The sequence below is a fragment of the Acanthochromis polyacanthus genome, chromosome 18 (genome assembly GCF_021347895.1).
Source record: "Acanthochromis polyacanthus isolate Apoly-LR-REF ecotype Palm Island chromosome 18, KAUST_Apoly_ChrSc, whole genome shotgun sequence".
In the NCBI taxonomy this organism is placed as follows: Eukaryota; Metazoa; Chordata; class Actinopteri; family Pomacentridae; genus Acanthochromis; species Acanthochromis polyacanthus.
Genome location: NC_067130.1, coordinates 9,900,051 through 9,925,102, shown reverse-complemented (window position 1 = coordinate 9,925,102; position 25,052 = coordinate 9,900,051). Strand labels below are relative to the sequence as shown.

The 25,052-nt window shown below is 40.4% G+C and overlaps 2 protein-coding genes across 3 annotated transcripts in view; one reads left to right on the top strand and one right to left on the bottom strand.

Annotated features, from left to right (window-relative positions):
* The window catches only part of LOC110959713 (astrotactin-2-like), a 286,904-nt gene that overhangs the window by 206,388 nt on the left and 55,464 nt on the right, over positions 1-25,052 (top strand). For both annotated transcript variants that reach the window (XM_051938273.1, XM_051938274.1), the window contains 4 exons: positions 5,724-5,848; positions 6,998-7,102; positions 8,453-8,632; positions 21,014-21,336. In XM_051938273.1, coding sequence (XP_051794233.1) covers positions 5,724-5,848; positions 6,998-7,102; positions 8,453-8,632; positions 21,014-21,336 — 733 coding nt within the window. The remainder of the gene's footprint in view (positions 1-5,723; positions 5,849-6,997; positions 7,103-8,452; positions 8,633-21,013; positions 21,337-25,052) is intronic.
* Positions 10,644-16,615, bottom strand: trim32 (tripartite motif containing 32). Its single transcript, XM_022212009.2, has 2 exons — positions 16,481-16,615; positions 10,644-15,658 (listed from the first exon to the last, which is right to left on the bottom strand). Exon 2 carries the CDS (start codon positions 15,649-15,651, stop codon positions 13,594-13,596), a length of 2,058 nt encoding a protein of 685 aa, XP_022067701.1. The 5' UTR covers positions 15,652-15,658; positions 16,481-16,615; the 3' UTR covers positions 10,644-13,593.

Below are 25,052 nucleotides of genomic sequence, written 5' to 3'. Positions count from 1 at the left end.
TGTCACCATGTTTTCAAATATGTTCAAGAAGATATAATAAATAAGAAATGTGATAAAGCAGAGTAATTATGCCCTCTCGTGGTTGATATTTTGTCATGTCACTGCAGGAAAGAAAAACAGGTGTAATTAATATTTATATTTAATAAAGTCTGTATTCCTCTCTTGTCAGTCGCAGTTACAGGGACTTGGTATTATGCGTCCTGATTTACTGTCACTTCTCACTGGGAAACTTAATGGAACTGAGCCATCATCAGTGTAATTAATTACATCTGTGCTTCCCTCTCTACAGCATGACTACGTTGGAAAAAAAGGTCCATTAACTGAATTATTGTGATGATTCTCACAGTAGACTGCATGCTGTTTTTGCCAAAGAACAGTGATTTTATTTATTAATTTAGAAAGTTGTTGTTAAACACTACAAAAACATGCTGTGCTTTGCTTAAAGATGCACATTTTTTATAAGATATAACATTTTTGCGTCTTCATTTTTCATAAACTGTACAAACCTAAGACACTGAATTTTCAGATTTCGCAATTCATTAAAATAAATCTCGATACTTTGCTGTCAGGTTGGTTAATCAGGGTGCATTTGGCATGATATGCTAGTAGCAAAGAGTTCAGATTTTTGAATGAAATGTAAAGTTTAAGATTTGCATGTCTTCGCAAATCACAGCAGTAAAAACAGCATGTGCTACTTACAGCGACTATGGCTCTGCTCTATTCCAGTTTCCCAGTAAACCCAGTAAGCCATGACAGAGTGGCAGTTAAGCCTGTATCTACAAAACAATGCTTCTGAAACAAAAGCAGCTAAATAAAGTCACCCATCATTCATTTTATCATTAACACCAGTATTTCTCTTACTGCAACAAGTCAATTTGTCCTCTGTAACCCCTTTCAGACACTAACTCCGTTCCTTTAATCTGACAGCAACTGAACGTGTCGACTTCATGCGTGAATGAGCACCCTGCTCACTTTTCCATAAAAGTCGCACTGGCAGTCTGACTTGATGGGAACTAGTAACATTTCCGTATCATTTTCAATACGGCCTTCGTCTGAACTGAGCCGTCACATTAACAGACAGGCACTCAAAAGCAATAGCACTTCAAGTTCTGTGAAATGATTTGGGGCATGCTTCCACATTTCAACACCAATGTTCATCCAAAAACATCACTGGCAACACAAAAGACACAGTTAGTCTGCCAAAATCACAAGCCTTTTTCTCTGCAATTTTAAATCTATCAGGCTTGAAATTGAAATGTCCATAATAATAACTCTTCACTGAGGTAAAAATAGACACAAACAGCTTGGATTAATAATCATCACCAATAATTCATGATTTTATTTTTTTTTCTGACAAGATGTTAACAAGAGTGGAAGGTTGTTGCCTCCAGTTACTTTGGATACACATGAGCATCTCCAAAGCACATTTTTAGCAAGTGCAACAACAGCGCCAGTGAATGAATTACATTTTTATCATTTCAAATTGTTCCCCATTTGAAAAATGGATCAGTTTGGGTTAACATCTGATGACAAATCACACTGCCTACTTGCCTTCACATCAGGAAGGTGAGCTGCAACACACAAAACTGTAGTTTAACCGTTGCTTCCAGCTGTTTAGGACTGTTTCCTCTGACTTGAGTGAATACCCGCAGCTTAGGACAGCAGAAGGATACACATGAGCCTCTCCGAAGAAAGACAGTTGCATGATTTAAGCATGAAATAACGGCATTAATTACTTAAAATTGTACCCAGTATAGAGACGGGATAGGTCAGGATCAGAACAGCAAGTAACACAGTGTACTTGTTTTCACATCAAACAGGTGAGTTATCACACAGAGTTCTAGTCTATGAGCTGTAGTTAAATCTCATGACACTGAGACTGTTTTCAGGTTAAGTCCTGAACTTTAAGGTTTTACTGTTTAGGAAATCTAAAATAAACAAGGCTGTTAGTTTTTTGAAAGCTGCTGTTTAGATTTAGTGTTTTGTTTTTATTACATTAGTATGCAGGGAAGCTCATGCTCATTGCTGCTCTTTGATAGACATTCCTAACTCCAGACATTTTGACTTCAGATTAGAGCTGCAATAATTTTTTTTTATTGTTGTCAACTAATTCACCAACCATAAACTGTTTTGGTAATTTGTTAGTCAGTCTGAATGCATTTTTTGTCACTGAATTCAATATTTGCTGTTTCTCGTACTCCTCAGTGACAGTAAAATTTATATTGTTTGGGTTGTAGACAAAACAAGACATTTAAGAACATCATCTTGAGCTTTGGAAAACATTAATGAACATTTTTCAGCATTTTCTGACATCATAGATCGAACTACTAGTCATTTAATTGAGAAAATAAACAACAGATTAATTGACGACAAAAACAATCATTAGTTGCAGCCCTGCTTGAGATGCAAAAAAGCACAGATGTAAGCAGCTAATAGCATTAATCATGGCCTGATCCTGCTTTAGCTTCTATAATATCAGTGAACCAGTACATACATTAGCATGTCTACTCTCGTGGAGCACCGAAGGAGTCATCATTAATGTTGTTAGTGGCAACTGTGTCATAAAGTCACCTTGAGAAAGTTCTGTTGCCACGTTTGCTGCTTGTTAAGCGTAAGCCTGTTAAGCCACGGAAATCTTGTCAGTTTATAAAAAGGTCAGTTTTCACTCCAAGGTAAGATGAGTTAGCCACGGCAATGGCTCCATGACTGGACCCATTTGTGCGAGATGGAGATGATCTCTCTTGAAAGACAAGCAACTGGCTCATCTTGTTAAGCACATTGGTTTGTTTGGGTTGCGGCATTGAAGATAAATGGATCTTGTTGTAATGAGCTGTCAGCAGAATAAATGCTTCAAGTTCTCCTCCTGCTACACACACGCAGGCATGAACACAGTCCAAGGAACTGCAGTCTCAACAAAACCAAGTAGACAATCTTCAGGTTTGACATTTTGACTGTTCAGATTTTGCCGTCTCACTACTTAACCTCTGCAGAAAGGGATGGATGCTAGAATGTGCTCTTGTAGGTCGTACAGTAAATCCATCCCTTGTGTCCCTTTTGTTTTGTCTTTTTTTTTTTACTCAAGGGTAGAAGAATAACAACAAGAATGTTAAGGTTGAGACCATTTAATGATTTTACATTCAGTGAGGTGCCGCAAAGACCCTGAGGCACTCGTCTTTACATGCTCTGTATCCTCAAAATTGAGTCCGTTTTTAGTTTGTTTTGAACAACTTCACGGTGAACTATGACGAACCATATGCTATACCGTGCTGTATGTCTTTCAACCCTTTCATGTGTTTGTACGTAGTGAGCAAAGTGGTTAAAGAAAAGGAACTCCTTGCCAAATGTCAAGGGCAGTCCACATCTGGGCTTGAAAATCCATAAAGCTACATATCGTCTTGGTCCACACACCTCTAAAGGTTCTCTGAGCCACAGCGTGAAGCTGGCTGATTTAGTTTAGCAATCAATATGTTTTCTGTGAGCATAAGCCACGGTAATCTTTTTACAGCACCTCTTCTCTCCCCCTTTCCTCTCATCCTCTGTCCTTGAGTCGATCCTTCCACCCCTCCATTGTAACACAAAGGCCGTGATTGCGTCTAACAGCCACTGCGGTTACAGAGACACAGAAAGAGAGAAACAGAATGGAAAAACTGATATCAAGAATAGGGAAGCTACTCTCCCCCCAAGTCTCCATGGCACAAGTTGTGTGCTGTGAGACTTGGTCCCATAAAAGTGGATTATGGGAAATAGGTTTCTGCTGCTTGCAGGGCTCTCAGAATGCAGCAAGACAACCCATCTTTTTGACAGGAAATGAACTGCAGCTCCTTCGGTTCAACCAGAACAGTCTATCTCCTGAACGAAAATGGAGCTCAACATGCGCTGCATATCTCTGTACTTGTAGGACTACAGCTGTTTATTCAGCAAGTGATTTCTCCACAGATATACATCACGGAGGTGCAAATAGATGGAAAAATGAAAGATAGATAAGAAAATATGTTAAAAGCTCATGCGCTATTCAAACATATCAGCTCTACTTGATATCATGGGAGTTCTGTGTTGCTTCTTACTAGAGTGCAGTATGTCCTTCGTATTCTACCCTTTCAAAATTCACAGTTCCTTTGTCATTACCATCCTTTCATGCACTTATCATCTCCTGCAGAGAGAAAGAAAGAGATTCCAAGAAGTCTGTTCTTATCTTTGCCTGCAGCTCTCTATTCTGCCCCCATTCTGGGGGACACAACTGTTTTATTTATTGGACTGCCAAGCATCATACACACAAATATATACGGATCAGTGATGGAAGAAGTATCCACATCCTTTGCTTTGGTAAAAGCACTAATACTTTAAAATTACTCTGTTGAGAGAAGTCTTGCACTGAAAATGTCACTTCAGCAAACATATATAGGTGCTGTCATTTCTTTTTGAATTAATGTGCAGATATTTTTTCCATTAATTGGCTGATTTTCTTAGTTTGTAATGTGTAAGTAGTGAGAAATACCATGACAAATGTCCTATTAAATGACTATCTGACAGCTGTATTTGTCCTCATAATTGGGTAGCTTTAATTATGACAAAACATTATATTTTACAAGCTAGTCTTCTGCTTTGCATACAAAAATCTATGTAAAGTACATATTTACTAAAGTTGTCAGATAATGCAGTGCATTAAAAGTACTATATTTCCCTCTGTAATAATGTGGAATAGAAGTAGAAAGTAGCATGGAAAGAAAAGTTCAACTATAAAAAAGCATACTCTGCTTAATCATCTATTTTGCTCTAAATGGTGCCATAATTCACAAAATTATTCAAAAAGTCTTAGAATTGGAGACTGAGTCTGTGAACTCATTACTGAAGTACCACATCAAAGAGGAAGTAGGGTCATTTTCTCATAGACTTCTATACAGCTGGAGCTGTTTTTGCAATCAGAGGAGTCGCCCTCTGCTGACTGTTTGAGAGAAAGCAGGTTAAAGGCACTTTCCATTAGTTTCACCTTTCATACCCAGAGACTATGTACATCTTTTATGTACAGTCAGTGGGGAAAAAGCCCAAGTAAAGTGACTCTAATTTGCACTTAAGTACAGAACTTAAGCATATCTACTTTGTTACATTCTACCATTGATATCCACATACCTTTTGGCCTCCTATCCACGCTACCATTTTCTGCACGGCCATTGAGGCGCCCTTTAATTCTGTTACTCCTGAGTATAACAGCTTATCATTGCAATAATTGATGACAAGAAATGAAATATGGAACAAAATGTCCACTATCAATGTTTTTTCAGGTTAAATAATAATTTTCAAGTACGAGCAACCAATGACGTGAACACCTTTCTTTTAACCTCAAAGAAGCAGGGGGGTACTGTAAAATTATCAGCACATGAAACATTATAGTAGAAAAAAACCAGCAGTAAAATCTCCAAATCCCTGTCTCTGAATGATGCAGGAGGCCAGCAGCTGGATGGGGCACTGGAACATGCCAGGATTGCAGATATTTATTCTGAACTGCTGTCGAGTTGTTTTCATGGAGTTCAGAATTTGTAGCTGCTCCCCTGACTGTTGATACGACATTTGGATTCTTTTAGAGATACCTGTAGAAGTGGAGATATGATACTTTGTACTTTCTTTCTTTCTTTCTTTCTTTCTTTCTTTCTTTCTTTCTTTCTTTCTTTCTTTCTTTCTTTCTTTCTTTCATGCTTTCGTTCTTTCTTTCTTTCTTTCCTTGTCAGGGACAACAACTTCATTAAGGATTTTCCACAGCTAGCCGATGGTCTCATGGTCATCCCCTTACCGGTGGAGGAACAGTGTCGAGGGGTTTTGTCAGAACCACTGCCCAACCTGCAGCTCCTCACAGGTGACAGTGTTTGAGGAAGTTTTGGGGCATGTGGGTTTTCTTCTATTATTTCTTTCCTTTGGAGATCCATTTCATCCTTTGCACTTTTCTCTAGCAATTAATCAAATGGCTTTCTGTCTTTCGTTTTTTTTTCCAATTTTGAACTGACTGAAGCCAATTAGAAAACATAGCGCCTGTTTTCATCTTTAACAAATTGTGTCTGTAAAAACCCCCAGTAATGTCTCAGTATGTTGTTGCTGCTGATGCATTGTTTATCTTCTGCAAAATGCAAAGTGTAACATCTTTTATGATGATATAATCAGATATACTCTGATTCTTGATTATTCTCTCTGCTGTTAAACCCTATATCCAATTTTGAAATGCAGTCACATAGACCAAGCATTACCCAAGCACTATAGAAGAGTTTATAAACTTAAACACTTAGCCTACCCACCGTTTCATCCCGTTATCTTTACATTTCTTGCACATTTCATCCTATCCTGTGTGGGCCAGTCCGACATTTGGCTTGAAACCTGCACCTCCACCTCTGCTCCCTAATCCTTCCATTAGCTAAATTGGCATTTGATCCACCCTGACCCCTGAGATATTTTACTCTGGTTGTGCTTTCACCACAATTGGACTCACACACGCATGCACAGAAAGTAAATTGCCCCCTTTTTTTCCCCACTGTACATGGCTGTCTCAGGTGTAAAATGTTTACCAGAGGCACAAAATCAAGGTTCACGTAAGCAGTTGTTTTTTTTTTCTCTCCCTTTGCTCTTCACTTTTGTAGCTTTAGTTCTAAACTGGTGTGAAAGTTTGATAATTGAATTGCAGAGAAAGGCAAGATTGCTCCCACTTCTAATGTCAGCAATCCAATTGGAGTTCAAGCAGCACAATATATCACCATCGTTCCAGGAGCAGCAGCTGGGATATAGGCTGTGGTAATAAATGATGTTAAAGCAATAAGGGACACCAATGGTTGTGCAATAAAGTGTACAAATTAAATGATGGATTTAATTTATCTATTCATTTATTTTGAATTTCAGCTCCTCTTTATAAGGCTGAGGCTTGTAATTTGTTTGAAACTGTTGTATTTTGCTACCTTTCTGACATATGTCCTTTTGCTTTCAATTTGTTTTGTTGGTCACATTTTTCTGTCTTTCGTAGGTGATGCCCAGTTCAGTGAGGCGGTGGGATATCCCATGGTGCAACAGTGGAGAGTACGCAGCAATCTGTACAAAGTCAAACTCAGCTCCATTACCTTATCTGCAGGTCAGTGTCATCACTAATGATTTCTGTTTAGTATTTTACTCCACTGTTTATTTATTTTCTGCTCTTATTTTCTTAACTTATTTGTCTTGTATGTCTAAAAAGGAGAAAGTCACCCAGAATTTCTTTGGAATGGCAATAAAGCTTCCTCATCTAATCTTATCTAATAATTATCATACGCAAACATGGTCTCTACTTCCACTGTCACACCGACGACATACAGATCTATATTTCAACCAAATCCATCACCCCAATCACCTGTTCTACTCTGATCAACTGCCTCAATAAAATGAAAACATGGATGCACAATAACTTTCTGCAACTCGACTATGACAAATCGGACATAATAACCATCGGCCCTCACAAAGAAACACTGCAAACTTCACCCTCACCATCTACAGCTCCAGTCTGTCCCTATCACCTCACATTTCTAATCTGGGACTCACTCTTGACAGCAACCTCACCTTCAAACAACACATCAGCCAGATCACCCAGACTGCCTTCTTTCACCTCAAAAGCATCGCCTGCCTCCGCAACTCACTCTCTTTCCCTGCTGCTGAAGCCCTCATCTACGCATTCATCACATCCCGAATAGACCACTGTAACAGCATTCTTTATGGTTCACCTTCAAAAGTCCTCAATAAACTTCAGTATATCCAGAGCTCTGTTGCCCGCTTCCTCACCCACTCCCACTCCCGTGAACACATCACCTCTGTCCTCCGAAACCTGGCTCCCTGTCCCACAACGCATCCAGTTCAAAGTCCTCCTTCTGACCCACAAGGCCCTCCATCACCAAGGCCCCCCATACCTCAAAGACCTGCTCCACTGCCACACTCCCTCCCGCAGCCTTCGTTCCGCTGCTGCAAACCTTCTCTCCGTCCCACCCAGAACCAAACACCGAACCTGGGGAGACGGAGCCTTTTCCATATCTGTCTCCACACTCTGGAACTCCCTACCCCAACACATAATCCACCTAATCACTTTCAAATCACTCCTCAAGTCCCACCTGTTCAGAACTGCTTTTAATACATAACACTACCTTATATTTATGATGTGTTTTTGTCTTGTTTTATAATACTCCTCTCTTTTAATGTTTGCTGGTTTTTTATGTAACTATGTAAAGTGTCTTCGAGTATTTTGAAAAGCGCGATACAAATAAAATGTATTATTATTACTACTAATTAACAGATATCTAATCATGTGTAGTTTCAATGATATTCTGCATATCTACACTCGTCTGACTGTTTTGTTTGGGTAACTGTCTGTGCTTGTGGTAGATTCTGACAGAAATCTGACCTTGATTTCCATCTCTCTCACCCTTCTGATGCCACCATCTCGTTCTTGACTTGGTAGGCTTTTCCAAGGTGTTAAAAACGCTGTCGGCAGAGAGCACACGTGAGGAGCTGCTCACTTTTCTCCAGCAATACGGCAGCCATTACGTGTCCGAGGCGCTATATGGCTCTGAGCTCAGCTGCAGCATCTATTTCCCCAGCAAGAAGGCCCAGCAGCAGCTCTGGCTGCAGTACCAGAAAGGTGAGTGTGCTGCCAGAAAGGCCAAGAGGCCAGAATTGCATGCACAGAGAAGCCATCTTCACATGCAACATATTGATTTAGATAGGAGATGTGTACAACCTAAAATTCTAAATTTCAACTACGTAGGAGAGAAGACCATGTTTTGAAAAAGACTAAACTAATTCACCGTTAAGAGTAACCCTAATCTTTTCGACGTCAAAGCAATCAACCTGCCGCAAATGTACATTTACTATAATTTAACAGAAATACCTTTATAGTTCATCTGGATTTCAACTTACCGAGGTTATATTTAACGATTCCATTCCTCCCTTCGTTCACCTTCTGGTTAAAAGCAAGCATAAGCTGCGCGCATTGAATTAAACATCACTGTGACTTAACAGCATCAAATCGGCATCTTGCAGCACTGTTCCATTTAAATGTTTCCTTTTTCTCCCCGTTTATTTGTGATCCAAAACAGCGATTTTCTGTCAAGCCATTCAGTGTGGCTGATCGGCTCCTGGGTACATACAGTACTCGCTCACCTTGTAGGACAAAGAGAAAACAGGATTTGGGGTAGAGAAGGTCCAAGAATGAACATCCACACCCCCTGAAGTCTGTTTTCAATGCCAGCATGCTGTATGACAGGGACAGAATCCATGTGCCACAGAGGAACACGATTACATTTCAACAAAATCCTTCAGTAGGTGGTTTTAATGGTTAGCATTCATCCTGACTGAACCCCAGCGACGGGAGAAATACTTTGATCTTTTATTTAATTAAAAGTACCAAGACCACAGTGTAGTAATGGCCTTTTACAAGTCAAAGTCACGCAGTCCAATTTTACTTGAGTAAAAATACAAAAGCATTATGAGAAGTGTCAAAAGTGAAAGTACTGCTTTTGCAAAATGGCCCATTTAAAAATTTTATGTACTTAAGTTATTGATGCATTAATGTGTCTGCTTCATGTTGCAGCCAGTAAAAATGAAATGTGGCTCATTTTAAAATGTAACACTACTTATTCATTCACAAGTAGTTTCGTCTACATGAACACATCACAACTTATTTGTTGATTACATGGATTAATAGTCTATAAGTAAATTGTGCTCAGGCTTTGCAATATTGTTGTGAGGTGAAAGCTACAATGTTTGCATTTTTAAAAAATATACAAAGTACAGCATAAAGTGGCACAAGAATGGAAGTATACAGCAGTTGTGCTTATTACAGGGACTGGATATGTCTTTAGTATTATTATTAATTTACCACTGTGGAAACATATCACTTAAACTATCCGATCAAATATTTGACTTGAATATTGCTCAACCAACCACAGCGTATCGAGTTTATCCAGCATGAAAGAGCACAGTACAGATAAGGAAAACTATGGAAATGTGTGAATAAATTACACAAAACCTGAGAGAAAATGGGCTATTTTTCAGTAGTATGCTTCAGTGACTAAAATTAATAAAGTACTTTTACTAGTGCTGTATAATTTGAGCTAGGAGCATTTTGGTATCTCATATTTTTGTACTTTTTAGCCCACATTTATTTGAGTGACTGTTAGAGGTTAAACTGTGGATTAAGTCATAAAATTAGCTCTCAAAATCGCTCACGTTAATTCATCAGTAATTTAAATTTTGTTTTTAATGCTTATATTTTTGACACTTAAAATACACTTGTAATACTTCAGTATGATCTTGAATATAGGACCTGTATTTGTAACTTTTCTGAATATATTTAGTCATATTGTGCTTTTAGGAATTCTAATAGTTCTTCTGCCACTGACCTTAAGACATTACAGAGTTAGAAAGTGAAAATTATGCTAATCATATGCTTACAGGGCCTGCTTTATGACATTATATGCTCAATATCATTACTATTGCCCTCATCACCCTCTGCAATAATCCAGACAAACTATGTGTAAATAGACTTTACAGCCAGACAGGCACTGCAATAAAGTCTTTCTTTAAAATATAGTGGTCATATAAACACAAAGATATGGCATAAAGAAAAAATTCTACAGATATCGCAGCCGTTTGTTTCATAAATGTTTATTGCACTCAGATTATCAACAATACAAACATGAATTTGACTACGCAGAGATGTCCGTAATGTGTTCAACACATTTTAAAAATCTCCAAACGACAAACCTTGAAGGACATGGGAGTTTGGTTCATGGACAAATTGCAACATAACAAACCAGTAGCATAAATTAAAAACACAGTGCAAGGACATTAGTTCTCTCTGATGAAATAGAAATAAAACATATCCAGATGATGTGAGACACTCTGATGTTCACCACACTGACACAAGGACACTTGATTTTTCTAGCATTTTTATGTCAATGTAAATGTCTTAAAGATTATCTAGTAATGACTACTTCTAGTGATCACTTGAATAAAGTGTAGCACTAAAAAAAAAAAAAACTCCGTTGGCAAGGATGACATGCAGCTGGAACAGTCTTGAATCAAAATGTGTTTGGTGCTGAATTATAGCATGATCTAACAACAAAACAAATACACCACTTAAAATATAACAGCACAAAGATATGACTGTCACAGCTGACCTACTTCTCCCCCCCCCTCCTAATCTCGTTGCTTATGTGGACATATCAAAAACCCTTCTTGTTTATGATAGTTTGAGTCGTAGATTTGTGTATTTTGCTGTTTAAAAGGGCTCTAGGTGCAGAGTTAAGGTCAGCTTTGTGAAATGATTTAATTTTAAGGCTGATACTGAGTCAGTATGCGATACACTCTAATGAGAAAATGTGGATTGGAAGATATGCATTTACCATTTATGACTCATTACATACAGTATTAATATAGGGGATTCAATGATTAACTCGATTCCCCACATTTAGGCCACTAAATATTTTAACTGATTGTTTAATCACGTTGTCTTTTGTTATTTTACCTGAAAATATCATCTTCCTCATGCCTCATTTCGACTCAAAATTTAAACAAATTTACTCGATAGTAAAAAAACCCAAAGAAATGCACGTTGACAGAGACCGCTTTACTGTGAACTAACACTATGCACGAACTAGCAAAACACTGTATATGGCTGTTGTCGTTACCATACGCACCAACACTTGAGAAAGTTGCAAGTTATCTAGTGTTGAATAAAAACCTGAGGGAGACACGGCAACACGCAAACCGACCTAGCGTAACAAAAAAAGTCAACTTTGGGATGCGACGCTGGAGTTTTCGCTCATCATTATCCTTGCAGCGATATTCTGAACACTCCTGGCAGCTGTGATCCCTACAAAGACTGTGCAACCAGAAGGCAGGCTGGAGGAAACAATGGCATGGAGCATGCTGTCTGGAATAAATGTCAGGTTTTAACTAAATTCGTAAACATTATTCGAGTTACACACACATCTGCTGCATTGCTACGCTTAATGGGATACGGGTGCTGAGTGTTGGCGATACATGCATAGAAGTTTAAAGCCATTTATAGATGATTGCAGGACAGAGTGATGCAATGGAAATAACAGAGCCTTGAACTTTTAAAAACCCAAGCTTCAAAGGCCATCTGTTAAGTTAGGACCTTTCTACTCTGTTTGTAATGGACACATGTCTGTATGAGAGACTAAAAGCAGAAGCTACTGCGTGGGTCTTGCTAAGTAAAACTGCTCAATATGATATTAATGCTGCAGGTTAAACAAAAAGCAAACAGAAGGGCACGAAAATGTCTGAAACTGAGACGAAATCGATGACTGAGCAGAACAGCCTGAATATGATCCGCAGCAGAAAGACAAGGATTTTATCTGGCGTATTTGACTTCAGCCTGCCTTACACAGACACAGTAAGTGAGGCTGTGGCAGGAACATCGCTGGGAGAAGGTTAAATAAAAAACATATAGACAGAAAAGTGTTTGTAAACCAAACTGAGGATTTTAGTGACCTTTGCTCAGAAAATGTCACTGAAGCTGAAATTGTTTTCTTACTTTGAGGCTGACATACACAGGCGTGCAGGGCAGTATTAATGAATACCAAAAAACAGATAGCAACGCGCTCTAAAAGTACCACAAAAAATAAACATCAGAAACTCTTCTAATTGCGTTAACTCAGCCACCCTTAAATAAGCTTCGGCAAACATAAACAGACTTATTTAACGTGTGATGTTAAGATGTTTCCTGACAACATGAGTAAACAAACATAAATCCACAGAACTCCAGTATATGAACTTCTCACCACTGCAGCGATTTTGCAGTTTAACCCTTCTTTTCTGTAGATAACTTTATATACACCATTTAAATGTTCCCTGAACGTTACTGAATGCAATCCAATGAATGCTGGTACTCGATTACTGTATTGCCAGTAGCTCACTGCACAGTAAACTTTAAAGCTGCCAGCTGCATTCAGCAACATCAACGCAAGTCTGTGCTACTAAAACCTAACATTAGGAAACAGTGGCGTGTCGATAATAAAGTGCTTCACAGGCCAAAAGCCTTGGTATGCTTTATTTCATATGCAAATACATTTTCATTTTCAGCTCTTCTTCCTCCTGATTTTTTTTCTGCTGCAAAGCTGAGCCAAATCAGTGAAAGCCATGCATCAAGCACAGTCAGGCTGAATGGTGGAAAAAGCAGCCAATAACAGAGGAAGGAAAATCATCTGTACTTTGTGCCTCAGTAGCTTTGACATGAATGGCTCCTGCTGCTTAGTCCAATATGACAGCTTGCCAGTCCCTTTGATCTAAAAATGTCGCAAGGTCTGTCTTACTATTATGATCCATTAATGTAACCAGATTAAATTTGAGGTATTAAATTAAAATCCAGCAGGATTCAAACTGAACCTGAACTGACTGAAAACATTCAGTAAATAACTCAATGGAAGCTGGAGTGAAAATAGTCTGGACTGCAGCTAAACTAAAGTGACAAATAATAGTGTGTTTCTCCCATTTCCAAGCTTCCATACAGACCTAATCAAACATACCTATTAAATCTTTCAAGCTCACAGGCAATTAGACTGGACATTTCTTCTAGGAAGTGGAGGAATGCCTCCTTTGAATGTATGTGTAGACTTTGACACAGTGATCCCAACAATCCAGCACCAACAGCTGTCCTTTCTGGGTGGTGGCCACTCCCACAGGGCAGGTCAGCCCTTCCTGGATCAGAATATTGAATCCACCTTCTTTGGGAAACTGGAGGATTTCTTTCCTGCCACTGTCTGTAACCAGCAAGTCCCCATTGGCATCCACACACATGCCAGTGATGCAGCGGAAGTCCTCTGTCTCTGAGAAGAAGTGGCTGAGCTGTTTGCCAAGCTGGCCATCGGTACCGACTGAACCGATGGAGAAGCCTCCCTCCAGGTGTGGCTCATTGTGGCGTTTCTCAAAGTTCAGAGCCAGGCCCTGGGTGAAATACACTGTTCCAGCTGCATCGCATGTCACAAACTTTGGCCGGACAGCAGAGCACAGTCGGTTGTAGCTGACCACACCTACGTTGCGGTCCACTGCAAGACACCACAGCTTTCCACCTTCCACGTCTGACACAACAAATTGGCCTGATGGCATGGCAGTAATGCCCCATGGTTTAATCAGCTGGTTCTTGTGGCATGCCACACAGTGCCCATCCATGGTGTAGACTTTAACCGAGTTATCATAGTTGTCAGTGACACCGATCAGGCCTTGAGGAGTCACAGCAATAGATAAGGGGATGAGGTTAGGGAGGTCAGCGCCAAGGAAACTCAGGACAAAGTTGTCAATGCTACTAGCATTGCGTCTGATTTCACGTTGGAAACCTTTGCGATTAAAAATCTGTACACGGTAGTTCCCACGGTCAGCTACCAGTACTTCACCTTGCTGTGTTACGCAGATGCTGACTGGTAAATTGAACATGCCAGGTAAAGTTCCCTTACAACCCATCTTCTTCACAAACTGGCAGACTGAGGGCCCTGAAGTTGCCCCAGCTGCCCCGGGTGATCCCCCTCCTGCATCCATGGACTTTGACTTAAAGCTACCTGGTGAACCACATACTGTCTCCTCTACAGCTGCCACCATGTCAATATCTCGGTAAAGATCCACTGGAGCCCCCATTGCACCGCCTGTAGCCCCTACTGTCCCAGCTACCCCATCGACATCACTCTCAAGTGCTATCTCTAACCCAGTTTCCTCATCATCTGTATTGACAGTGAAAGTGTTTGTGGTCACTTGGCCCACTTCTACTGGTTTAGAGTGCTCTGTTTTGATCAGCTCTGGGTCTTGCAGCTGAAACATTGTGGGTAAACTGCTCCTCAGATCCATCTCCTCATCGTCACTGCTTCCGCCATCATCCTTTAGCAAGGCGATATCGCTCTGCCTCACACGCATTGTCAGATAATCGCAGCGTGACACCACTTTTACCTCTGCAATGTTAAGGAGATACGTCTGCTCCTCTAGGACCTGCGCATTGAGCTTTTCCACTTCTGCCATGGAAGCTGCAAATGTCCTTCGAGATCTGGTGAGCTCCTCTTGAAGACGTAACTCAGCTGTAGTGTAGTCATGCTGAACCGCTCGGTACTTCACTCTCAAAGTCTTCGTGATGTTTTCAATCGCTGTCTTCTTCTTCTGAATTTCTTCTATAACATCACGGAGCGCGGTCAGCTTTCCGCCCAGTTCTTTACGACGCTGCTCAGCTGCCAACCTTATCGGCTGGACCGAATGGCCTTGATGCAGGTGATCCTCCATTTTACAGAGCTCACAGAGAACTGTGGCGCAGTCGTGGCAGTACTGTCGTGGCAGGCGGTTGCAGCAGGACTTGCACATTAGGGCAGCAGCAGCGGCACTGCAGGAGATAGTGCAATCCAGGATCTTGAGCACGGTGAGATTATCAGCCAGCTGGGAGATGCTGCTCATTCGGGACACCTTGCTGCAGAAGGGACAGCGGACCCCGTTGATGGTATTAGCCAGCAGCTTCTCCAGACACTGCCTGCACACTGTGTGACCACATTGCAGGAGTTTGGGTCTCATTTGCTCCTGGTTGTAGGTCTCCAGGCAGATGGGGCATTCAAGAACCTCTCTCATGAGATCTGGGTCTAGTGGGGGAGATGCAGCCGCCATTATGGCCCTTGAGTGGGGAGAACAAAAGAGCAAAGTTTTGTAATAGTTCACCATTCTGTGTGAGAGTAAAGCATGTCACACAACTGAGGAGAGAAACTGAGCATTGCCACCACTGTAATCGGTTTGTTATGTCTCACAGTTTAGTGTTATGGTGCAGCAGAGCAATCAAATTACACATGACAGACACCCATCTGATGCAGTAAATGACACCGCAATGACACTGCAATAAATCTAACGTTAGTGGACTAGTTTGAGGCTCATTTGTGGGTCATATGGAGAGCTGTAACTAGCACAGCAAGCTAGTGTGCTGCAAAGTAGCTAGTTGTCGCTGTATAGCTCATGGTAACGTAAGGGGAAACTGACAAGGACGTGTTATTCCCTTGGCAAATGTCAAATTAGTCACAGCTGAACACGCTGACAAAGAAAACAAGCGTCCGAAATACGGCAACGGCGATAACAGCAGGTAGGTAAGCTAACAGACGAGTGCTGTTTGGCTAGTGCTGCTGTTTCAGGTGAGCTAACTGACATACGATCGTGCCATGCAATGATAATGACCAGCAATGTGACAAGCCAGGGCATTAGCTCAACCCTAACGACACTATCATGCTCTCTGGTTGCTTTATAACGGGTTGACATTGCACTTTAGCCTTACAAACGACAAGTAAATCGGAGGCCTCTGCATAAGACAACAAATGTTAACGCTATCTTTAACGCGACAGTGTTATTCAGCTGTATAACAGGGCTACTTCCGAAGGACGTGCATTTAAATATAACATCTGTAGCTCTTCGAACTGTTTCTCTTTTGGCATTTTTTGCTTTAGAACATTACCTTTTCTTCAGTGTTTGCTGGTTGACAGTGCAGAGGTTGTGGTGGGCGTGCTGCCTCTCTGCTACTGCAGCTGCTAGTGAAAGACTGCAGTGTTGACGACTTTGCGTACGTCGTGACGTATTACGCGCCGCGCCGAGGCTGAGCGCTGTTCCGATTGGCTGCTGTGCGGGTTTGTACGTCAGGTTAGGTTATGCCAAGTTCCTGACGATCCACCGAACATACTTCCATGCGATTTCCTCAAGGTGTAGTGCCCAAAAGTGCATGCACGGCAAGAACTGCGTGCTGTCAATCGATTATCTTATGTCTTTGCATCACTTTGTTTGCTCTAAACTAAAAGCAATCCAATTGTTTTTTTTTACTGCTTGAAATAGCTTTAAAGGACCAATCCAACCCATGAAATGCAGTTTTATGCATGTCAATAAGTCAGCCCCTACATTGTGACTGATGTGTCATTAATGCACCAGAATGGCTTGGCTTCATTCATAAAAATTATAGTCTAAGGATTATAGCCCATAGGATAATTTCAAAAGGGATCATTAATTTAATTATCTGTATAAAATCCACACAACCAATTAAATTATAGTAATGGCAGTCTAAACAAACATATTACACATACCTAACACATAAATCCTAAACATTGGAAAATATTATTGCCTATAATCAACCTAAAGTCATGCTTTATTATGCTATAAACTGCAAACATGTTTATTGCAATTATTTACTTCCAAGAAATATTAAAATTGAGCACAGACACTTTTAGTTAGCAATTTGTGACTGTTTATTCTAGATCCAAGCAGCTGTAGACTGTGTAAACTGAGCGTTAAACCTTTAAAAATCAGTTTCGGCAGACATGTGGCAAGATAAATGTTTTGATGCAGTTCATGGAATTTCATTTGTGACATGAAAACATCACAGCATCTGTTTCACAGCACTTTATTTACCTTATTTACAACATTCCTTTTCAACAAATGACAAATTGAATCATGCTGATTTACATACACAGTATTTAAGCTAGATAGTTGTCCCATCAATGCTGCATTTTGTTTAATATTAATTAAATACACTGTATCTTGCCCTTAAAGGAAATACAGCTGCTTGTTATGTTTTAGCAGGAGAACATATTTATTCATTACACCTACCCTGCAAAGAACAAGCAAATAGACTGAAAAAGGTAAGCCTCTGCTGCGTTTAAAAATGTCCAGATGTTAGAAAAACCCTTGTTGCCAGTAATTATAGAGAACAACCACTAGATGTCAGAATAACTCTACTAGAAAATGTTTATGCAGCACTCCTGCACACAGTGGGTGAAAGGACACATAATATAATATAATATAATATACTTTATAAATACAAACATTATACACTGTACATTCCGCTTTTGATTTGATGTTTATTGCAGTTTTGACAACAATAATTTACAAAGCGTTGGATACCTAGAACGCAAAACAACAGGAGACCAGACAGTAAAGCCAAACAACGCAAAGCAATTGAGGTGAAATTAGGATAAAGATAAAACAAGCTATGAAAAAGTGCAAAATGCAATATGTCATATAAATAGTAATATAAAAATAAAATCAATTAAAAATTTGAAAAGCAATAAAAAGACAACATCGCATGAAGCCAAGTCTATAGAAATGGGGCTTTAGAAAGGATTTAAAAGACATCATTGATTCTGCAAGGCTTATCTCCTCAGCCAGGTTCTTCCAAAGGGCCCTGATGGCAAAGGCACAGTCACCTTTAGATTTAAGCATCAACCTTGGAACAACCAGAAAGGCACCACCTGAGGATCTAAGGCTGTGAGTTGATTCATATGGGGTCAACATTTCTGCTGTGTATTTTGTCGCCAGAACCCAGATGAGAGTTAAAAGTGATCAGTGAAATCTTTCAATCAGTTCAAAAACAAACAGAGAGCCAATGGATAGAAGACTGGATTGGGGTGGTGTGATTTCATCAGCTAAAACCAGTAAGAAGCTGAGTTGCTGCATTCTGAACTGAAGAAGGGAGTAACTTTTGGTTAGTGTCGGAAAGGAGACAATATACTTGTGAATGATTTTCTTTTGAGTTGAAGTGTAAGAAAACAAGGAGACGGTTCTTAGTTTAAGGAAGCAGGGCTGTTCACCGTTTTTGATGTGTGGTTAAGAGCTTAGACCTGAATTAAACAGTGTTCCCATATTTCAGGGTTTCATGTTCACATTGCTCAGAATGAGGTCTGATGGGCTTTTGATGACTAAACTAAACCATAATAGATATAAGATTTCTGATTTCCATTGTTGGTGCATGAGCACCATAACCCTGAGCAAAGGGGATGTACCCCTGTTAAGTTATTATGCTGCAGCCAATGTACAAAGACATTCAAGGGCAGTCAATGACTACTAAGTTTGTTTCATTTATATCTATACTATATTTGATGACTGCAAGTGTTACATAAAGATCACATTCATTCAATACAGAAAAGAGCTGTCACAGTTTATAAAGAGGCAAAGTGATGGGCCACTCCTTTAACTGCTCAAAACTAAATGTGGTCCAGTTTAATTTGTCTTAATCTTGGTGAAGAAGGGTGTCACCATTGGTCAGATTTCAGTGAAACTGTGCGACACACAAACACAAATAAACAAACACATGCACATAGGGCTTTAATAAGTTTCCCAAAAGGGAAATGTACTTTGCAGCATTTGCTATACATATCTTAAACCGACTTATGGTAAAGACACCTAAAGAAAACATGAAAAAACTGTAAAAATCAAGAATAAATTCAAAATAAAAAAGTTGAGAAAAACAGATTTTTCAAGGGTACCCTTTCTATTCGATAACTCTAGTGGTCACATTACTCCTGCTCTACTTTTTCACTTGACAGTGCCAATCCCTCAATGAAATGTAGTTGTCTGAATAGATGTAAACAATTATAATATGAGGTGAAAAGAGTTAAAGATGGCAGAGGTGAAGTAGACTAGCTATTGCCGCGGCCAACCTGAGGGATTTATTGTCAGAGCACGGTGAAAACAGCCCTTTGCTGTGTCTGTGTTGTCTCAAGAAGTGAAGGTAATTGGGCTCTTGGGCCATCCCTTGAGCCTGTTTACATAGTGTTGCACATGACGTTACCACCCACCCTTTCAAATGCTTGTCAGTGTTGCACAGAGGCACATAGCGAATAAGTCAAAAAGGCATACATACATGGACTCTTTCACACACAAAGTCGGATAAGAAGTCATGGCTTCTACTGAGGACATAGGAGTCATCTCTTTGATGTTTCGTTTTCTTTTTTTTTCTTTTTTTTTGTTCTGGGAATGAGGCGCAATATACATGCAAGCCATATTCTGTACTAAACTACAAGAATCTTCTCTGAAAAACGTATGTGGAGTCACTTTTCTTTTCAGCTATGGCAGTCAGTTGTTGTTAAAACTTTGTTTAATAAAACATATTAGTTACTGAGTTTACAAAAACTTTACTACTTGTATTATCTTTCTTTTTACAAATTACATGCAACATTCTTTTTCTGCAATGACTTGATTTCTGCATCTTATTTTACTTTTTTGCAATCTCACTTACAACATAAGCTTTTTTTTTTTTTTTAGCTTTGAATTGGATATACAGCCATTCATTTTCACTTGTCATTGTCTCTATTAACCCTCAGAACCCCGAAACCCACTGACAATAGTCAGATGTTTCATTTCCTGACTGACATTGAACTAGTCATATACTAGTCGTGTGGTTCTATCAGAAAAAAAATGAGGCAAATCACAGTAAAACTGTGATACTGCACCAAAATTACTGTATTCTACACATTATTTAAATATTTGCAAAAAATATACCATTTGCGTCACAAACCAAACTACACATTTGCGTCTTCCGTTCTTGTAAAGTAAACGGACACAAAAGCTCATCTGCCACATCAGCACAGATGGCAGATCAGCTCCGCTGTAACATGTGGCCAGATTTGTCCTCCAAACACCCAAGTAGCAATCTCTCCTGGTTCTCCTCCTCCTCTGCTTCTGTCACTGCCTCTCCTCTCCGCATGGTGTGTTATTTTCTCGCTAAAAGAGGAAGTGATGAAAAAGAATCCCCCCCCAACTTCAGCGAGAACATCAAACAGTGGTAATTTACACTCAGGAGAAGAAGCCGGTCACACCCCCTCCCTCCTCCCTCCATCCCCCCTTCCAATTCGCCCTTTGTCTGTGAAAGCTGATGGCAATAAGGGATTAGTCGTTGTTATTTCTCTTTTTCCTTTTTTCTCAACTGGCAAGTAAATCCAGATGCTGATGCAGATGCAGCTGGCATGTTGTGAATCTTCATTGATGCTCCAAATGAAGACAAATTCTTATACAGAAAGAAATATGAGAGAGTCCAAGACAAAGGGATCGTTTTAATACTTATGAAAGGGGACACGTAAAAGTCAAATAGATTGATGTTTTTACTACCCCCACTTATCCCAACTCCTTCTAAAATGAATGAACATCATTTTTGTTGTTAACTGTTTATCTTTATCTCCATCCCCTCCCACATTCCGTCCCTTTCTGTTCTGCCTACCCCTTTCAGAGGCAACAGACCAGGGAGTTGGCGGAGGTGGGCGGCGTGAGCTGAAGTCAGTCCCCTTCATCAGCTACCTGTCGGCACTGCAGAAGAGCCAGCTGTTGTCTGATGACATGGTGAATGGCGTGGAGATCCGCTGCGAGGAGAAGGGCAGCTGTCCAGCTGGCTGCCACCTGTGCCATCACCAGGCCATGATGGGGGGAGTGTCAGGCAGAGGCCACAGTGGTAACAGCAGGAGTGGAGAGCAGCCTTCCCCCATCCCTGTTCTGCTGGAAGTCAGCCGCGTCGTGCCCCTTTACAGCCTGGTCCAAGACAACGTCACCAAAGAGGTGAGGAGGCAGCGTGGGAGTAGAAACTGTGTGTGTGTGTGTGTGTGTGTGTGTGTGTGTGTGTGTGTGTGTGTGTGTGTGTGTGTGTGTGTGTGTGTGTGTGTGTGTGTGTGTGTCTGCTTGTGTGCACGTGCATGTGGATGTGTGTGTTTAAAGGGACAGGGGCAGGCTTCGGAAGTGACCATAGAAGCAGAGAATGTTAAAAGGAAAGAAGTGAAGAGATGCGATGCATCAATATACCCGCCGGAAACAAAATAAATCCACAGCCAGAAATGAACTTTTGTCGTCATATTTTGACATCAAATGTATTTTTGAATGAAAAACTAAATGATAGGCTTTAACCCTTGATTTCTTTTTAAATCTAGTATTTTATGAATGGGTAATGTGTATAAAATTAACCTGCAACAACTCAAATTTGCATGTGGTTTGATTAAGATTTCTGCAAATGTGACAAAAACTACAACTTTGGATCCTGTTTTCTGCTAATTTAGGAGCATGTATTCATTAATTAGTATGTATTAACTATAAAAAAAATCTCATGCCATGTGATGGTGGCGTAATCCTTCCACACTGTACATATTCATTGTCCTCTGAAGTGTCTAATGGATGCAGTTGCAACGATTCACCCCTAGGTGGCACGAGTTGGTTAACTTTGACCACGGCAAACGAGCACCATAATACAGAGGGCATAAAAAAGATGACATCATGGTTTTCTCTTGTGGGGTAGTCGATGTGTATATGTGTGAGATATGTGTGTGTGTGTGTGCCTAAACAAGCATACACAGCTGAATGTAATATCAGCTTAATGGCCACATACTGTGTTTATGATTCATCCCGTATGAGGAGTCTTTGGATCTTTTGCAGTCAAAGTTAATCATGTCAGATTTTGTTTCCTTAAGCTAATTTAAGATGGGGCTCTGGCTTCACTTGACATTTGGTTGACCACATTCTGCTGTGTTGTAGCTTCCTCTTGACATTGTCTCGCTACCTAAGCTCTGGCACATGTGGACTCTGTTTAAGCAGAAACACAGAGGTGTTTGCAGGTGGCTCACACTCATGAGATATGTATGCACACATGCCTGACATAGAGAGCAGACTGGTTCATGCTCCCTCTAAGCAAGCATCTAATTACCTTACCTTCTGAAATTACATGTGTGAGATATATATATATATATATATATATATATATATATATATATATATATATATACACATTCATGGTCACAAACACAAACAACGTTGTACGTGCCTCCCATAACAAACACCGCAGTCCCAAAGAAAAGAAGGCACAATCAATAGCAGACGGCCCCTAGTGGGCCTCATCAATACCTAAACGTGAGGAAGAGCAAAATGTCTCTTTTCCCTCTCTTTCCCAACACCTCGCTATCCATTCCTTTTCTCTCCCTGTACCCACCCCTGGTCTTCTGGGGATGTAGAGAGTGAGATGTATGAGGAGGAGGAAAAGGGGTAGACTGCAGTGGATCGCTCTGGCAAGCCCATCTGAGGTAGCTTGAGGCAGGATTATTAGCTTCTTATTGATGTCATCGACCTCTTGGGAGGGAGGGGAGTCCATCACTCCGCTCCTCTTTTCCTCGCTTTCTCTTCTTCTTCTCTTGGCCACAGCTGCTGCTAGTCAAAATGGCACATACGTATATTGCATTAAAGAAGAGCGACAACCTGCGCCTCCACACGTACAGCCACTCCCTCTCTCTCTCACTCTCTCTCTTTATATCTGTCTCACACACCATTTTGCTTGAGACTATCTTTCTACTTGGCTGGGTCTATCAGGAAAGACAGCTGCCATGTTGCAAAAGCTTTCTCAGAGATGAGGTCCTTTTTCTTTTACCTTAAACTTGCGGAACCAATCAGAATAGAGTCTTAGTTGTCCAGTTTATGCTTAGGTGGACACATATCTGTATATGGATTCATCCATCTGTGTATGCCCACTACCTGGCTGCTACAGATCCATCACTCTCTTTCCTCCCTCCTTTCTGAGCCATACCTGCATCTTGCAGTGACCTCCCCCTGGCTGCCTAACTGTTGGACAGGACATGTCGTGTCTCTTTCACATCTATCACATGTTAAAGCCAGAGGGGGGATTTGGGGAAATTTACCCTGTGAAGACCACCACCAGAACTGAAAAGAAATAGAATTAAATGGTACAAATGTTAGACTGGCTCCATTCTTCTTAGCTTTCTCTGTGGGGCTCTGCCAAAGAGGAGAGTATTTCTTTGTATATGTGCTCAGTATTGACATTCTCAACTGCTAGTTAAGGATTGGGGGGGGAGTGATACCTAGAAGACTAATCCTATCAGTCAGTACTGGATAATTGCCTGAGTACTACCTAAGACCTGTCAGTGTGGTACAACCAGATAGAGAAAATATATATATAGTCTGACTCACTGGTCTTATTTCTCCTGGTATTAAAGTTCATATTAAACTATATTCTCTTCCATTTGGTTATTATGTACTGTTTATCCTGAAATCTTAGCAAATAAAATAACTGAGATGTTGGCAAAATATACGGAAATCTGAGATTTCTTTTTAACTGATTAATTATTAGTATATAGACACTTTAAATGCATCTTTGTTCTTTGGTTTGTTTTCTTCACTGCAGTCCAAATGGAAAAAAATTCACATGTAGAAGCCTGTGTAGATAATTCTCAGATCTTGCTTAGGCTTCTCGGTATATTCATAATTCCTTCATTCTTTTATTATAAACTGCAAGAAATTCCCTGCAGTTGACATTTATGTTTTACATTTGGGAGAATACTTTTGAGGTTTACTCCCTCTCTGTCTTAGCAGTAAATACTCCTTAAGTTGTCTCTGTTCTCTGACTTGCCGTGATTTAAACTTGGTCTTGACTTGAATTCGACTGGAACCAGTCTTGGAATTGGATTGGACTTGACTAAGGTGGTCTTGCTCTCGGCCCTGATGGGTGCACGCAAGCACACACATGCACACACAGACTCCCACAGACTGTTTCCGTGCCAGAGAAAAATACCTCGGTGGATAAATAAATAAGCTTGTGCCTGTGGTGCTTGCCAGTAGTCCTATGTCCTGTGTTGCTGCGACTGAATTATGGCAAACCTTTTGAACAAATTGGTTGTGAGTCTAGTAGGTCAGAATGCTCTATATCTTGCAGAGTGGTCGCTGTCATGCTGTCACTGTAACCCAGTACTGTAGCCCTTCGTAGGGGCGTGTCTCCAACATGTTCCATGGCATAGATGGGAGGTGGCAGATTCAAAATGAAAGAGGTAGCAGCATCACGTACAAGAGCAGGGTAGAAATACTGAGCAGATTACCGACAGTTCAGGAGGTCCATGTGGGATATAGAACAGAAAGTTTGCAAAAGTAGCTAGACATACACATTCGGTTAAAAAAAAAAATCATCCCATTTAATAATTTGTGGAAAATATGTTACAATAAATGACTACTTGAAATCTTCAACCCATTGACATCACTGAGGTGCCTCTGCTGTGAAGCCCTTGCTTGTTTTGGAATCTTTAAGCCTTTAGTCTTCAGCAGGTGGAAGGCAGGTTAACTGTACTGAGGTGTGGTGAATGACTTGGCCCGTCAAAAGGTTGTTGGATCATCGTCCTGCTGAATGATGAAATGCCGTCCAGTGGGTTTTGATGCATTTGGCTGACTGTGAGCACTCAGAAGGCTCCTGTATAGGTGCCAGTTCCATTGGCAGCCATATACATGCCCAGGCC

Coding starts and splice junctions, on each gene's coding strand:
- trim32 (XM_022212009.2), bottom strand. CDS start 15,651: ATGGCGGCTGCATCTCCCCCACTAGACCCAGATCTCATGAGAGAGGTT.